At 32.2% G+C, this 17533-nt stretch overlaps 1 protein-coding gene across 4 annotated transcripts in view; it reads right to left on the bottom strand.

Moving 5' to 3' along the window:
* LOC139482136 (mucin-6-like) overlaps positions 1–17533 on the bottom strand; it is a 68167-nt gene that overhangs the window by 34294 nt on the left and 16340 nt on the right. For all 4 annotated transcript variants that reach the window (XM_071265825.1, XM_071265840.1, XM_071265832.1 and 1 more), the window contains exons 8-23: positions 16775–16984; positions 15783–15992; positions 14586–14792; positions 12648–12839; positions 10743–10934; positions 9628–9872; positions 8039–8361; positions 7439–7713; positions 7026–7237; positions 6650–6812; positions 5774–5965; positions 4458–4702; positions 3893–4215; positions 1601–1875; positions 629–840; positions 139–301 (exon numbers count right to left, since the gene is read on the bottom strand). In XM_071265825.1, coding sequence (XP_071121926.1) covers positions 139–301; positions 629–840; positions 1601–1875; positions 3893–4215; positions 4458–4702; positions 5774–5965; positions 6650–6812; positions 7026–7237; positions 7439–7713; positions 8039–8361; positions 9628–9872; positions 10743–10934; positions 12648–12839; positions 14586–14792; positions 15783–15992; positions 16775–16984 — 3639 coding nt within the window. The remainder of the gene's footprint in view (positions 1–138; positions 302–628; positions 841–1600; positions 1876–3892; positions 4216–4457; positions 4703–5773; positions 5966–6649; positions 6813–7025; positions 7238–7438; positions 7714–8038; positions 8362–9627; positions 9873–10742; positions 10935–12647; positions 12840–14585; positions 14793–15782; positions 15993–16774; positions 16985–17533) is intronic.

Here is a 17533-nt window from a genome sequence, read left to right as displayed (position 1 = left end):
CGTTGTATGATGATGCCTGACCAACCAAAAGTGTAAGTAAATCTTTTTGAATCATATTCAAATTATTTGAAGGACAAATATTTGTTTATCTACTAACGTGGAAAAAGGCATATTGGCAGCATAACTACAAATATTTACCAGGTTTCTTTGTACACGTGTATACACCGAGCTTATTTAGCTTGCACCATTCATCTGATGCACATGATATGGACGCCGGTACTGATACCATGTTGAAGGTTCCATTTTTCGAAATGCATTTCTGTGCTTTGATACAGTCACCTTTTGGATAAACGTCACCTAACTAAAGAAAAAACGATAGATAACTGTGATTAAAATTGAATTTACTAAATTACAATATGTAGCTCATCGTTGCAAGTCCGTAAACGGATGTCGATTAATTAAGCTAAATATTGGACGTGTAGGATAGAATTAGCTATCCATTTGGAATCTTATTTCATTATGACATCAGATTTGAACGTCGATTTGAGGAATGGACGTCGATTAAAGACAGGGCATCGATTTTAGTTTTAAATATGTCTTAGATATAGGTCTATATTTGATTACCAGTTATACACGGAAAATTCTATAAAGACTTAGTTCAGAAGGCAGTAAAAACTAATATGCATACAGCGAGCTTTAGAGTTCCTCTTCCAATGTTCAATCTACAAGATCCACATCTGTCAATCGTTACACACTTATCCCCATTTAAAAATGTATTATCAGGACATGTGCACCCATCTACTGGCGGGTCTTGACAATTTTGATCGGCTGTTGGATTGTCACATGTATTGGTACATGATATTGCCGATTTGTATACGAGTCCACCATCACATTTTAATGCTAAAAGTTAGAAAACTAATTTTATAAACATTACGAACAGTACAACATAACAACAAAATCAATAAGATTAATTTAATTTAGGTTATTTTTGTTAAATATTTTCTGTACAGATAATTTGTAAAGACTCTGTTTATCAGTTGGTCTAGAAAACGAAAACGTTTCAAAGTACTTAAACCTGTTAAATACTTTTATTGAAAATTTAAGCAAAACAAATTACCTTTGATGGATACCCAAGTTTGTATCTACTGTCACATAGAACACTAATAGGAAAAGTACTGTTTTAAAAAAAAAATATGTTAACATGACCACAAGCTCAGAAACGTAAACATTGTGTTTGCCAGAAAATTGATAACGATGTATTCCGTTAATTGAAAAAGAAAAACGATTATTACATATATTTGCAATCAGATATTTCGGCCCAGTTTTTATATTGTTACTTTTATTCTTTAGTTTCTATTATAATTAGAATATGCATAACACTACAGTTATTAAAATCAAACAAAGAAGCATGTTACTGTTTTAAGACTGTAAAACTCTTTCAATACATGCACACGCATTCAAATATTGTGACTGCCTTCATATGTTACTGCGAAAGGATTACCAGAAATTACGATAATAGAATAAACCAATTTATTATGAGCAATTATTATTTGAATTGTCATGCCATCATACCATATTGTATGCTCCTCATAAATACATTTGCTAGAAGTTTTACAAAGTTTACATATTGCGAAAATGCAAGACTTCATTAGAAACTTACGACAGAAGGTGGGTGTTCTCCATTTTGTTTGAAATCCATGCTGACTACAAGCTAAAGCAGCAGTCTGTAGAGTTTGACAATGTACATAAGTTCTATTTGAATTACAGAAGTCAACTTCACAACTACTGTATAACTGGTCAAAATTTACTTTCTTTGAATCCATACATGCTTTGAATGGACTAGTATCTGTTGCTAAAAAGCCGCAATATTTATCTGATTTGGCTAATTTCCGTTTGTCCTCTGTACAATCTTTTAATGGAGGGACATCTGCACAACTGTAGATAACAAGTAAAATGAAAAAAATATGCAGAATGCTTTGTATTTCATTAGATATATGTCAAAATATATTGGACTTTCCCAATTGATCTTCCTCTAAGTTCAGTATTTTTGTGATTTTACTTTTTGCCTAACATATTATTGAAAATATTGCTTAAAATTGTTAATTCAAATATGACGTGCTTTTTTTCGCTTTTGTGTGATAAAATTCTCGATATATCTATACTTACCGCAGACTCAGATGTACATATAAATGGCTATTACAAAATATCTCCCACGTAAGTCCACATGTATCGTAACTTATGTACAAACGCTATGGCGATTTCGCTTCGTTAAAAATTGCAATCGATAAGAAACCTGCAGAAACTTTTTTTGTTATTCTGATGCATAACAAAAAGAATTAACGCGTTTAAGCTCGTAAACGTACCAAATTAAAAAATATTAATTCTACAAATGTTCGTTTAAGCTTTAAATACATTAAAGTTATTTCAAAACATCATGTCATACGAATGAAAACGCTATAGATGTAGATTTTTCCTTTGATTGAACCACTCAAATTCAGATATTTTTGCATGAAAATGGAGTTTGAATTAGGCTTTATTTCAATTATTTTTACTACCGCATTATTCGCGCATTTACTGATTTCAGCAAGTTTACATATCCTTAGTTACGAAATGTACTGTTGATTTGACGGTAGATTGCGAGGGAAAAAAAGATAAATAAAAAATGGTATATGTTAGAGTTAAGATTTAAAAAGATTAAACACATATTTTTCTAGTTTTAATAAAAGAAATAATTGATACAAGCTTCAGATTTATTGGAAATATTTAAGCTTTATCTAATAGGTGGAAAAAAGAACAGCCATACACACGGAAAACCCACCCTTGCTTCAGTTTTAAATTACCGTATTTTCCTTTTAGAATTGAAATAATTCATGGAAGCCATAGATTATTTCTTAGATATTACTTTAAACATATCAAATGTTTTGATTCAACCATGTCAGACTTCAATGAAATTTAAGTCGGTTAACATTCGCAGGTATGTTTTTGTCTGTGTAAGCTTTTTTCTATGACGCATATGACGAAAATTTTAAATTCAAGCATGTCTCGAGACACCTTCACATCATAGTTTTCATTAGATTTGTGGTTGTGACAGAAAAAAATTGTAATGAGTTTCCTCATAGGTTGTGTATTTGTTTTGTCAGGAGCACACCCTTGTAAAAGAAGTACGTTAAGTGTGAACATGCTTAAGCATTATGTATTAAAGTCCATGATATGGTGAGGGAGAAAACGATAACGATAAGAAATAAATAAATTGGGTGTGCACAAAAGCATTACAATGAGAAATAGTGAGACGAAAAATGAATTGTAACAAGGATTTTAGGGGAAGTATTTCCTCCTTCAAAATGAGTTAATCTAAACAAAAGAAATGGCAAACTGAATGCTTTGGACAAATAAATATCGGCAAGTACAGTTTTTTCATTAATTTATAGTAAGGGGTTTAGGTGTAGCTTTTGATACTAAGTTGTACCCCAATTAAGGCAATGGTGAAATCAATCATTTGGTTAAAAAAAACAAATTCGAACAAAAACCATATGCAGAGGCAACACAGGATTATAAAAGAAAGATTCTGAGATGTCCTCGTTATGTACTAATTAGAGGTTTGGAAGAAGAGAGGATCACAATGTAGCATAGTATCCAATTATGACGAAGTCCATATCATCCCATAGCTAACCAAAAAATCAGTGAGATGAGTAAATAAAAAAAACATATACATCATTTGATTAATCTTTGAAAGTCTCAAAAAACTTGCCAGGCGGTTCAACAGCCGTTGCAAAGGACAAACGATAGAAAAGATGAACAAACGGACGCACAGTCGGACAAATTTCCAATCGCTGCATACCGCTTGCTGCAGAAAACTTGTGTTAAATAAATATAAAATCTCAACCTAGAAACAGTAATGCTCTAATTGAACAACACTTGAAGGTTCCACTACTGGTGATTTTACACGTCTTACTTTTTATCCGGTAGGTCTGAATCATCTGTTACTTTGTAACTGTTCCCGATGTCAGCATAACCTTGTCCTCCTTTAGTTGAAACATCTGTTCCATCTTTGGTCTGAAGATCGTCTTTATAGTTTCCATTACAGTTACCACATATCCCAGTTAAATTTCCAGCAAAGTAATCTTTAGACACTTTTACATTCACCAAATGGTAGCCATCAAACTGAACACGTATGTTACATTTGGCGTGCACGGCAGATATAAAACTACCACTTCTAGATAACTCAATACTGTCATTTCCAGTTTTCACTGGCAAACTTGCTCGGTAACCATCAATCTGATGACAATATACAAAGATAATCAATTAAATCATACATTTTTAACTTGGCACTAATATAAATTTAAACAAAAATACTCTACTGTCATGGATTTTGTCAAAACCTTGTAACATAGTTGGTCAAGCATGTGAAGTGTTACCTTTAATGTCCCAATAGCTTGATTTTCAAGGACAAAAATGCAGTTAAAATGTTGTTATGTTAAACTGAAAACGTTAATATTATAAATATATAATCATCTTACCAGCACGTTTCCGCCGTGCAAGAAACGAATTTGTGTATTTCCCATGTAAAAGTCTATCATTCTTGTGTAGGAAACATGCGTATAGCCATATCGTCTCTCATTCTTAGTCTCGACTTTAAATTCACACTGATCGCTTGGAATTGTTGATTTCCATAAAGTGTATTTGCATGTTCCCATAAAATGTATAACAGCACCGTCTGGAGTGTAATAGTGAGGATCTCCCGAGCCTTCACACGAACAAAAACCTATATAACAAGCAGATTCATTATTGTCTTTGACTTCTTTTTCTGATTCATTTGCGCCTGGCTTGTAATGTTTAAATCATATTTGGTAAAATATTGTATAGCAAAATAATCTTATCATTCTTTACTCTAACCAGTTGTTAAAAATGCTTTTTATAAAGTCTTCTGTTTTACTGATTGTTTGATTCCTTCATGAGCAACGAATGGTAGATACTTAAAAGTTTTAGAATAATGAACAATTTTCTTTATTGTAACAAATAGACTCGCACAACATGTATGAACAAAGGTATACAGAATGGCACATTCACAGTAAGGAAGTGTTTAATCAAAAACAACAATTTATTCTTGTTCTTTCTTGCAATATTTATTTGTGGTGTTTAAAATAAAATTCGACATTTATTAATTGATCTATAATCGGGGCCTAGTTAATTGTGTGCATTTCTTTTTCTTTTTTTTTTTTATCAATATATGCAAATATACGATAGATGCTAAACAGCCAGTCATCAATCATCGATACCATCAATAACTTTTAACAGTGTAACATACTTTTTGCTTAAAAGTATAGAAAAAGTCGGCAGCTTTTACTCCAAATATTGCTAAATCAATGTGATTAATTTAGTTTCCTTGTTCTTTTGTCAACTGCTTTTAATCATCATTGTCTAATGTGTATGTTGTTAAATCAACACAACTTTTGGTTTCCTCGCACCAACGGATCTTCTCTAGTTAATTGCATATTGCTCAATGAATATGTTAAGGTGACTTAAGACTCAACTCCCTAATGGATTCTTATTTCCGACACTTTTCTAATTCGACTCAATTGCCAATTTTTAGGGCAATGTATTGTGCGCAAAGCTAGACAGCATGTTTTTTTGTCAATATGGGTTGCATGCTTTCACTTTCATTTAGATCTTGTTTGCCAATATTAAGGGTTCCGTGTTTCCTGCTAATAGCAAAGCATAAGTCGAAAACGTTATGTGTAGGTATTTGTATTTTTTCGTTTGGTAGAATATTCACGTCTTAATTGTATTTCATATTTCCTTAACTTTCTGCAAAAGTAGTCAATCTTATACTTACTAGGACACTCAAGAGTGTTACAGCTTTCATACGAGGTTTCTTTAATAGATCCAGAACAAGATGTGCCTCCGTACTGCGGTTTCGGGTTTGTACAACTTCTGCCACGTGTTCTCTTGCGAATTCCACCATTACATGTTTTACTACAAGAACTCCAGTCTGACCAGTTGACAGTTATTTGCCAACCACCATTAACTGATAGAAATGCATGAATTTTATATTTATAAGATAATAAACTATCTGTTAGCACATGACAGCACAGTTCGGTGTATGAAATATTCCACATTCATATGTAATTGCGTGTTTTCTTTTTTGTAAAAAATATCCGTTTTTCAGGCAAAAGACAAGTCGAATAAAAAATCCTTAATAGATACCAGTATTTGATTCTTGTACGCCAGACGCACGTATACGCTCGAATAAAACAATTTAAAAATGCCAAAATGAAGAGAAAAGACAAAGAGCACAAAGAACAACCTTACAGCAAATATAAGGTAATTTATTCCTGGTGTAGAAAATCTTTTTTTTTCTTCGAATGTGTTGTAAATAGTAATTCATTACGGGCATATTTGCTCTCATCAATGATTTTCTGCCAATTCGTACGTATTCAATGCAAGAATGTAATGTCATACAATAGACATTTTTATGCGTAATGGGATCTGCTGTTTTTACGATTTAAATCCTTGTCATCACAGAGATGAGTGTTGGCAAATTTATTTACGCTCATCTTTGCCTTGATAATGGAATGACTTGTGTTCTAATTTATGAGCATCATATTTAACTAAGTTTTTATCGTAATATTTTTTCAATTTCGTTCTATTGTTCCCTTCCGATTCTCTTTCACATCGAAATGTCTACTCCATCATGCACTTAATTACTTACTTGGCTTCTTTGTACACTCATACATGCCAACATTGTTTGTTTTACACCATTCGTCTAATGCACAGCTTTTTTTCGCTGGAATAGTAACTAGTTCGAAGGTACCATTTACCAAGTCACACTTTTGTGACAAAATGCAATCACCTTTTGGATAAACATCGCCTAACTGCAATGATTTAAGAACATCAAATAATTCTTAATTCTTATAAAAAACCAATTCTCACTTGTCTTTAAACTATAGACTGTAAAAAGAATATTTGACTTTAACATCAGCATGAGAAACAAGATAAAAAGGCCAAATGAAATCAAGTCTATTGTATCATTCAGATGAGCTTTAATTCTTTAAACAAGTTAAAAATTTTATAGAAGTTATACTTACTGCCAATTTTGATGATATGCCACCAATTTTAAGATTACATGATCCACATTTTTCAATTGTCACACATTTACCACCATTCAAATAGGTTTTATCTGGACATGTACATCCATCGACAGGTGGGTCCTGACAATTTTGAGTTGCTGTTGGATTATCGCATGTATTGGTACAAGATACTGTTGTTTTATAAACAAAATCCCCTGTGCAAGTCAAGGCTACAAAATACACAGTAGTTTAATCAAGTTCATATGAAAAAGGGATAAAAACAAAACCACCCCGAAATATGTCTTTTAAATATGCCTCCGTTTTTTCACATACGAATAAAAATTTATGTAAGTTAAACCATGTATCCACATTATGTCTTGCTAACATGAAATAATTTGTTAAGCTATTCCTAAATATAAGTGAAAACTTACGACAAAATTTTAAGCTCCTCCATTTAACTCTATATCCATGTTGACTGCAAGCAAGTGCAGTACTCTCCAACGTTTGACAATTAGCATTATTTTTATCAGAGGAACAAACATCAAATTCACAGCTGGAGAACATCTTGGTGAAGTCTACTTTCTTTGAGTCTCTGCATATCTTGAATGGACTTGAATCTGATAAAAGGTACCCGCAATTATCACCCGTCTTGGCTAGTTCCTTATCTTTATCAGAACATTCACCTGGGGCTTCAGCATCAGCACAACTGTTGATAAGAAAAAACATGAAACTTTTATATTGAGTCAGTTCGATCATTTTTTTTATTAATCATCTTCCATAGATTGTAACCCAACATAGATCGAATACATTTAAAATTTATGATACTTCGAATATTACAATATTTTATTTAACAAAATGCTTAACAATTTTACTGAAACGACGTTAATGTAATTCAAAAAGTTAATTTTAAATTAATGCTTAAGCAATAATATATATATTGGAAATATTATATAAAAAAATACATCAAGTATTTTAACCAAATACACATTTATGAGTACAAACAAAATTAACACCATCAAACTTTATCTTACTTCAAATCTGGTTGATCAGAATCATCCAATACTTTGTAACTATTTCCGATGGATGCATAGCCGGCCCAACCCAACCCGGAAACATCTGTTCCTGACTTGGTCTGGTAGTCATCCTTGACATTCCCGTTGCAATTTCCACATAGTCCAGTTAAATTTCCACCGAAGTGGTTTTTAGAAACCTTAACGTCAATCATATGAGAACCATCAAACTGGACACGTATGTTACATTTGGAATGAATTGCTGTGATGTAACTTCCACTTCTTGTAATCTCGATAGAGTTGTTTGCTGTTGATGTCGGTAATCCTACAGCTATACCATTCAACTAAAGTACATATGTATATATATGTGAGAAGGTGGATGCATTTGAAAGTAAATTTGAAGTATGTTGACCATTTAATTTTTAATAAACTGATATTATTAGAAGTATCGATTATTTTAATTCTTTTCTTTCTTTTTTCTAAACCAGATAATAGACAAATGTACTGTCTTCTACATCAGCTGTGAACAAAATCAAGTATATGTTAAGGGGAACATAGAACATATGATGCGCACAATGTTGTAAGCATTGGATAAATATTCAGGTAAATATTTAATAAATTACAATAAGGAATTTAGGTAAAGTTTGAGATACAAAATGGTTTAAACAAAAATAATTAAATGTCAAAAGAACATCAATAGCTAAGAGAAATTCTTAAATAATCTGAATAAAAGAATACAGCAGAAGTACATAATCGAACTATGATGATTATGGGTAAAATTTCATGTGACCATAAATGTGGAGATATGACAAAGCTCTTATGACAAAGTGGATCCCCAAAAATAATTCAGAAGAATGATATGAAACAGGACATGCAAAAGACTATAATGTTTTTGTTTTAATTCTAAAAGAGGTTCAGGAGCAGAGTTTGATATTGAAGATGAACTAATAGACAAACAGACGGACATCTCAATCAATATGTATCACAAACTTTAAAAAAAGATGTTTACTAATACATGGTCTAACTGTCATTTTCATTATTATGTATCCTTTGATCAAATCAGTGACGTGACAAAGAGTCACTTCATTTGTGTGTCCTTTTTTCCGACTATGACATTTCGATTGAGTTGGGTTTCGCAGGGCGGGTTATGCAAGCAAAACAGGAGACGCCTACCCTGGCGACGTATTCAGTCTAGCTCCTCTTATTGTTCATGTGGCTCCCTAAGGTGTTTTTTTTATATATATACAGTAGTTATTTTCTAATCGAGTAACGATTTTAGATCATCGGTTAACTGTTTTATGCTCTCTGGTACGATTGCTATTTGAAAAATTATCGGTTTCCATTCTCAATAGTATTATGTCGCTTTTATTTGTAAATTTGATCTTGAAGGAAAATTTAGGAAGCTGATTCACAGCGTGTATGCATGCAATTATACTGCAACAGTTCAATAATATTGGCTTAATCTATGGAGGGAATATTTCAATCAAAAAACAAACTTTCAGCCACCAAAACCTGACCTTTCTTAATTGTTTCACAAATAAGTAAACTTATTTACACTACTTCATATGAGAATTAAAAGATAAGATAAGATAAAATATGATATTGCTCACCAAAGTAATACCACCTTGAAGAATGCGAATTTGGTTTTGTTCAATGAAAAAATCAATCATTCGTGTGTATGCAACGTGCGTTTGACCATATCTTCTCTCATTTTTCGTTTCAACTCTGAATGAACATGCATCATTTGGTATTGTAGACTTCCATAATGTATATTTACAAGTTCCCATAAAATGTATCTCTGCACCATCTGGTGTGTAATAGTGAGGATCGCCGTATCCAAAGCATGTGCAGAAGCCTAAACATTTTAAAATCAATGAAACACATACAAATTATTTGTGATTGAAAAGATAATGCATGTTAAGAGTTTATTAGGATAAACAACATTAAGTATACATGTGACCATGTTTTGTATTTTTAACAAGGAGACTCAATCAAGATCAAAATAATACTGCATATGTCTTACTACATGACACCCAGCATTTGCACTCTCGTACTCATGAATTCAGCGTGTTTTGCGTAAAGCAAGAAATATCAAAATTTAGTTCTTTTTTACCAACTACATCACGTAAAAGCACTATAATGATTTCTGATCAATAATGGTTTTCGAATTGAACTGAAAGAGATACTTTTAAATTTTACAACAAGCTTCTCATTGAGATATTTTTTTCTAATCTGTGCGATTATTTGTCTCAAGACATATTAGATATTTAAAGAAAACCTTATATCAAATAATTCACGTCCCTTATTTTGGCAACAAAATTTGCATGAAAGTAGCACATACAGTAAAGAATAAATTCCATTTGATCATTAATTTCCAGTGAAACAGCTTTCTGAAGAAAAAAAATATAACCTTCTTTTGTGATAAGCTTGGTTCCCCAGTTTTTTCTGCATTTATAAGTACATTGTAACTATAAAAGGAAACGAAGGACATCTTCATAAGATTAAAAAAAATCAATCTAAAATCAAGTGTTGATAAAACAAAATTACAGGGTAATGGCAGGTTTTGCTTGCTACGCGGTATATGTTTGTTTAAAGTCGTACTTCGACCTATAGTTGTTAATTTCTTCGTCATGTGGTCTCTGGAAGAGAGTTGTCTTATTGTCAACCATATCACATATTCTCATTTTTTTGTTTTAATGTAAAATTTCTTTCCATAAGAACTTACTTGGACAATCCAGGGTATTGCAATCTTCAAACATATCATCATTATCTAGTCCTTCACATTTTTTGCCACCATGTAAGGGTCGAGGGTTTGTACAATGTCTATATCTTTTCCTCTCCCTTAGTCCTCCTCCACAACTACGACTACACTGTGTCCATTCCGACCATGGTTTGAAAGATGCCCATCCGCCGTTCACTACGAATATAAGTAAATGTATAGAAAACTGCTATTACATTTCAAATGTGTAAGCGTTTTACGAATGTGATGAAAACAAGGCTTTTAGCGATTAAACCTAAAAGTTTACTTCTGGAATTGCACTGTTTAAGACTTCCATGATTATTTGTTAAGATCATCTAAACAAATACAATTTAATTTTTTGTTTTCTAAATTTTCATAGTTTTGACATAACATAATTAGTCGTCATTGCATTCTATTTTATCTAGGGATGTCAACTCGGTAAAGACTCACTAATCGATTAGTTAAACATTTACAAAATGGAAACACAAAATTATAAATCATAAAATTTATCGTAGGTCGTTTTCTTATGATCGTAAAAACCTTATCAGTACAACCTAGGACTAAATAATAGTCCAAGGAATTTTATACCATAAAAATAACATTAGATGTATGTTTTATTATAATACTTTATTCTGATTGTCTAACTGCACATCACGTGTTATTCCGTAAGCAGTTGCATTGCTCAATACAACTTTTCATTCATGATAACACGTGGTCCAACAATAAAGTGCACATGTGAATTGAATTAAGAATTGAATGCTTCTTTTCGTAACTTTATAGGGTTGTAAAAGCGTTGACTTTGCGCACATTTTTAGAATGAAGCGCTTCCGCGCTTCATACAAAATGTACTTCGGTCAACGCTTTTACACCCCAATAAATTTACAAAAAGAAGCATTCAATTCTTAAGTAAATAGCTCATTTACTACATGTGCTTATTAGGTAAAATGGTAATAGTCATATCAAGTAATTAGTAAATATCTATAATAGAAAAAGTATTACTCAAACAACAGTATTTGAAAACCGTAAAATATCACATTTAATGGTCAACAAAGGGGAGGTAATCATAATTTACTGATGCCCTTAATCATTGTCTGCGGGTCAATACAGGGTACAATGAATGAGTTCATAACATAAAATTATTATCTTGTCAACATTTTCTGGGACGAAGCGATCTCAAATTTTATAGGTAACTAACAGCCCTGCTGACGAAATATATGCCTTGACGATATAGAGGTGGGTGAGTGACAAAGATTAGCTAAAATTATAAGTCTTGGAAAGATGATCTTGTTCATATACCCTACATATATATCTATTTTAAGGAATTTTAAATGACAATTAAATGCAAATAAACTCATCATAGATACCAGTACTAAATTTAGTATATACGCCAGACGCGTGTTTCGTCTACAAAAGACTCATCAGTGACGCTCGAATCCAATAAATTTAAAAAGGCCAAATAAAGTACGAAGTTGAAGAGCACTGAGGACCAAAATTCCTAAAAGTTTTGCCAAATACAGCTAAGGCAATCTATGCCTCAGGTAGAAAAGCCTTAATATTTCAAAAAATTCAAAATTTTTTAAACAGTAAATTTATAAATATAACCATATCAATGACAATTCATGTCAGCAATCGAATCGTATTCTAATTTTTATCAATTTTAAATAATATATAATATCCCAGGAGGTGCTCTCAATTAAAATATGTTTTGTTTAAACTTAAGAAAGCAACAACATTTTAAAAAGAAACCGATCAGTCGAGTATCATTTTGGTAATCGATACTTATAGTACTACCGAACGATACGCGATTACTCAAGAACTCGTTGACATCCCTAATTTTATCAGTTGTTTATGGTCTGTCCTAATTCACACACTTATTTTTCTATCACATACCTGGGCAAGGAACATTCCTATTGCAACCACGGTGATATGTGTGTGTCTTTGTTACTTTTTTGCTACAAGGTTTTCCACCATATTTTGGTCCAATACATTTATTGTATCTGATTCTTTTATGCGATCCACTATCGCAAGTTTTGGAACATTCGTCCCAAGCTCCCCAATTACCCCATTCCCAATAGCCGTCAACTGAAAAATGTTAGGTATTTAGTCAAATGCATTTTAAATACATTATATCTTTATTCTCAATTAACCGGTATAGAGAAGACAGTTTTGCCCAATATTTACAATAAGACATACCAGACGAAACAATTGTTCAGGCAATATATGAAGTACATTTTAGCCAGGAGCACATTTACCTGTGTTGATTATCTTTATAAATTAACAAAGTTTAATCAGTTCTGATTTGTGTTTTGAAGACATAATCTGCTTGTATTTTAACATTATTTGCATTTTTGAAATAATAATGTATCATACAGTATTTTCTGTTTTCTTCAACGTATTAACACTCTAATGTGTAAAGAAATTCATCACCAATGTCATTTTTGTTACATAGTTGACATAGTCTATTACTTTTAAGTATATTATTCCACCTATCTTGTTCAATATGAGCTTGTGATTTGTTGTCCTAAATATACATAAATTAATAGAAAGTTTGTTCCCAAGAATTTCAAAATAAACTTTTTTTCCAAAAAAATATTTTTTGTTAAACTACTGTCCCAGATAAGATAGACGCTCGCTTACATGTTTCACAACAGCATTCCTATGAGCTTAAAATGCGTTGATATGTGTGGGTTGATTTTGTTTTACAACAGTTGTCGTTTATAGTATCACGGTAGTATTTGCATTCCAGAATTAATATTGCTCTTGTGCGTATCCTTCCTGAGTCAATGTACCTGAACAGTGTGATTGGAGAAAAAATACAGTATCAACTGAACATACTTTCCCAAACGGAGGGATAAATCAGGTGTAGAAAAATATGAAATAATTTTACATACAGATGAAAATGAATTTTGAGTAGTCTTTTGAAAGTGGAGAGAAAGATACCAGAGGTACAGTCAAACTCATATATCGAAAATAAACTGACAACGCCATGGCTAAAAATAAAAAGACAAACAAACAAACAATAGTACACAGAAAACTAAAGAATACGCAACATGAACCCCACCAAAATTTGGAGGTGATCTTGGGTGCTCCGGAAGAGTAAGCAGATCCTGCTCAACATGTGGTAACTTTGTGTTCAATGCACAATACACGACTTACAAAGCACTAGTTGACTTAGGTTTTTTAAAATAGCCAAAAAAGTAAACAGTTATGATACACATTCAAATTAATTTCTAAATAGTAAAATGAAGGTACTTAAGTTAACTGTGAATGTAGAATTGTTGGCAGTGTCAGAAAGTAGTGAAAATTATAAAAGGGCTATCATTATCCTTCATGGGTCAGGAAATACTACCGTGCCACCTTAAGAATAAATAAGGCAGTTGTTATTCCAGGTGCCAGTTTTATATCTATATCTTTTTTTTGGTATTTTTTTTAATTGGTCACATGTTTGTTCATTGAACATTGATTGCTAGTTGTCTCATTTGCAAATCAATCGTGTCTTTAATCTTACAATAAAGATACAATGTATACAAATATCTACAGTATCTACACACCAGGTGAATACCAATTACTTCATTTTATAAAAGATGGTGTCATTAAATTTTAGATGTGAACAAAGTTCGAACCCAAAAACAGGTTTTGCAACGAATTGTTCTATAAACTTTAAGTGTAGAAATAATCCATTTATATATATATATATATATATTAGTGTAGAAATAATCCATTTTTACACTTAGATTTTAAAGGTATAGGTCAACATTAGAGACGTTTTATTGCGTTTTTTGTAAACATAACAACTTTCACATCACATATTAAACAAAAATTAGTTACTTGGACATTTTTGTGTGTTGCAATCTTGGACAGATTTTTTCGAAGGTGACCCAGAACAGGATTGTCCATTACAGCTAGGAGCTGGGTTATTACAGAGCCTCTTTCTGGTTCGTGTCAGTGTAGGTGATACTGAACCTTCTTTCTTACATTCTGCTGAACAGTTGGTAACTTTTGTCCATGATTCCCACGATCCCCATCCACCATTTACTGAAAACAATTTCGTTTTACATTTTCATATTAGTAATTGAATTGTATAGTCAGTGTAAAATTTGTTTTCAATCTTTATTGCAAAAACAGTTTTAGACTTCATTCGGTAATATTTTCTCGGCAAAACATCTTTGTCAAGTGTTGTGTCACAAAAAAGTAACAGGGAAATATTTAAACTTTTATAAAGCTGTTCAATAATATAAAGGCACACTAAATGTAATTGCTGTTTCTGTAAAATGTTTGCGCGTGTGAATTTTTTTTTTTTTTACCATAATCAGCTGATAATTTCGAGGAACGTCTTGCCTTTTCATTATAAACGGTGCACACAATAATGCAAATGTCATATTTTCCGGCAACGCATAATCTTAGGTTTACAACCATTAGTTCTTTAAACAACACCTCACTTCTTTCCATACATAGAAGTTTCAAAACTCTTGTACATTTTAAACATGGAATTCAATCCATGATTAGCAGAAGAAATAACAATATGTACCAACAACAAAACATTGTTCTTTGTTAATAATATTTGCAAAGATCGTGAATAGTTAAAAACATGAGAAGAACTAGAAATTTCACGCGAAATTGCGATATAATTGGGATGTGTTGAAACAAAAAGTTCGTAAATTTCGCGGGCAGAAGGCAGAATGAACGTGCGCGAAAGCATATAAGATAGGGGTCGATAACGGTTTTAAAAAATGGTGTTTTCTGCTTTAAAAAGATTGTTTCAAAGACAAATTTATGTTCAAACTCAAAGTTAGTAAGTACAAAACACTACATTTATTCGTCATATCACAAATATTTCTGACTTTTTATGGTTTCAGAGGAATTGCGGCTCATTGAAATCGGTCAAACTTTAGTAGTATAGATAGTTTTTAAAGTCTTTCATTCATTCTGCACTTTGCGTTTTGTGTGATGAAGATCAATACAACATTTAAAATATTTTGAAACAAACCAAATCGATAATATCATAATATTCAAATATGTACTCACCTTTACAGTAATGTGTGTTACATGACTTTGATGCGGATAAATACGATCGACCAGAGCAGGAATACCCGTTACATGCAGGTGTCGGGTTGTTGCAAGCTCTGTATCGACGCCTTGTCTTGGTAGGGTCTGTGGAGGATCCACAAGGTTTACATACAGCCGAACAACTGTTCCAGCTTCCCCAAGGTTTCCAACTACTCCAGCCACCATTTACTAAAAACAGTAAACAAATATAGTCCCAAAAAGCTCAAAATTAATATTTGATTATTAAAATTCTGATGACGTCAGAGTAAAACACTAAATTACTCCCAGTTGTTTAAAAACATCTAACCAAATAATGATTCAATCTATCGTATGATTGTATATCCACAAAAAATAAAATATGATAGTGTTAATTTAATAGAAAAGCAATTGCAAGAACTTCTTGTCTTTTACTTCGTACTATTTGTCCTTTTGATTTTTTGTATTCAAGCGCCACTGATTAGTCTTAAATAAAACACAACCTTCTGGGGTACACATTTATAAGCTTGGTAGCTAAGCTGTGGTTTATTCTATTAGCTTTTACCAGGTAACGAAAAATATCAAAGAAAAAAGGAGATGGCTATAGTAAAAGGTGGATTGTTACCAGTGACAACAAACAGCCAATCGTGAGCAAACTGACATTAAAACTCACATTTCGAAAGAAACTGACCACAACATGGCTAAAAAAGAAACAGACAAACATATACACAATAGTACACAACACACAACATAAAAAACTAAAGATAAAACACGTACTCTAACACATACTGGGGTGATATCAGGTGCTCCGGAAGGGTAACAAATATCAACATGATGGATTTAAGAATCCTTTACACATGCTATAAATGTAAATTTCTCTGTCATAACTTTCATCTTACAATTGTCTGGCTTTATTTTCATATGAATCGGACATATAAATGTATATAATTATGTTAAATACATAAACCTTTTGTTGAAAAGTTAAGATAACTCACCTTTACAGTAATGTGTGTTACATGATGTTGATGATATGATATACTTTGAACCAGGGCATGCATTTCCGTTACATCTAGGTGTCGGGTTGTTACAAACACGGTATCGACGTCTAGCCTTGTAAGGGTTTGAGGACGATCCACATGTTTTACAATCCGCAGAACATTTCCCCCAGCTTCCCCAGGACTTCCAACCACTCCAACCACCATTTACTATGAAGAATTAAAAAAAAATGTAGATGCCAAGGTTGTTCAAAATAATATTTCAAAAATCAAATAAACATTCAGACTCAAATTTCCAACCAATTCTACAGCAAAAGTTAAACGATATTTTATGATTGAATATACACAGAATTTGTAAGATGCAATCCTGTTGATTTGATAGGGAAATCAAAATGTTTTTCTCCTCTTTCGTTTTTCTGAATCGAAATTTCTCCGCTTGTAACAAGTGACAGTCAACAGCTATAAGTTGACAAAGTGCATACACATAAAAAAAATTAGCTTGGCCTAAATAAAATAGTTTAACTGACACACAGATGAATATCAACAGTATAATACGGAACTCAGTTTGAAGCAAAAAATAGACAAAAAAATGCTGACTCATGTACACCGTATTGGTAAGAAGTCCCTGCTCAACTATTGCCACCTGTCGTTCTGCTTAAATCGACAAATGTATCAGAAATATTCCTATCATAAAGAGTTGATTCATTCGGATGACTTTCTTTTGCATTTTGTTCTGTTAAGAATGTGATATAGTGTCTG

The sequence above is a fragment of the Mytilus edulis genome, chromosome 1 (assembly GCF_963676685.1).
Source record: "Mytilus edulis chromosome 1, xbMytEdul2.2, whole genome shotgun sequence".
Taxonomy (NCBI): domain Eukaryota; kingdom Metazoa; phylum Mollusca; class Bivalvia; order Mytilida; family Mytilidae; genus Mytilus; species Mytilus edulis.
This window is presented reverse-complemented; position numbering and strand designations above follow the sequence as displayed.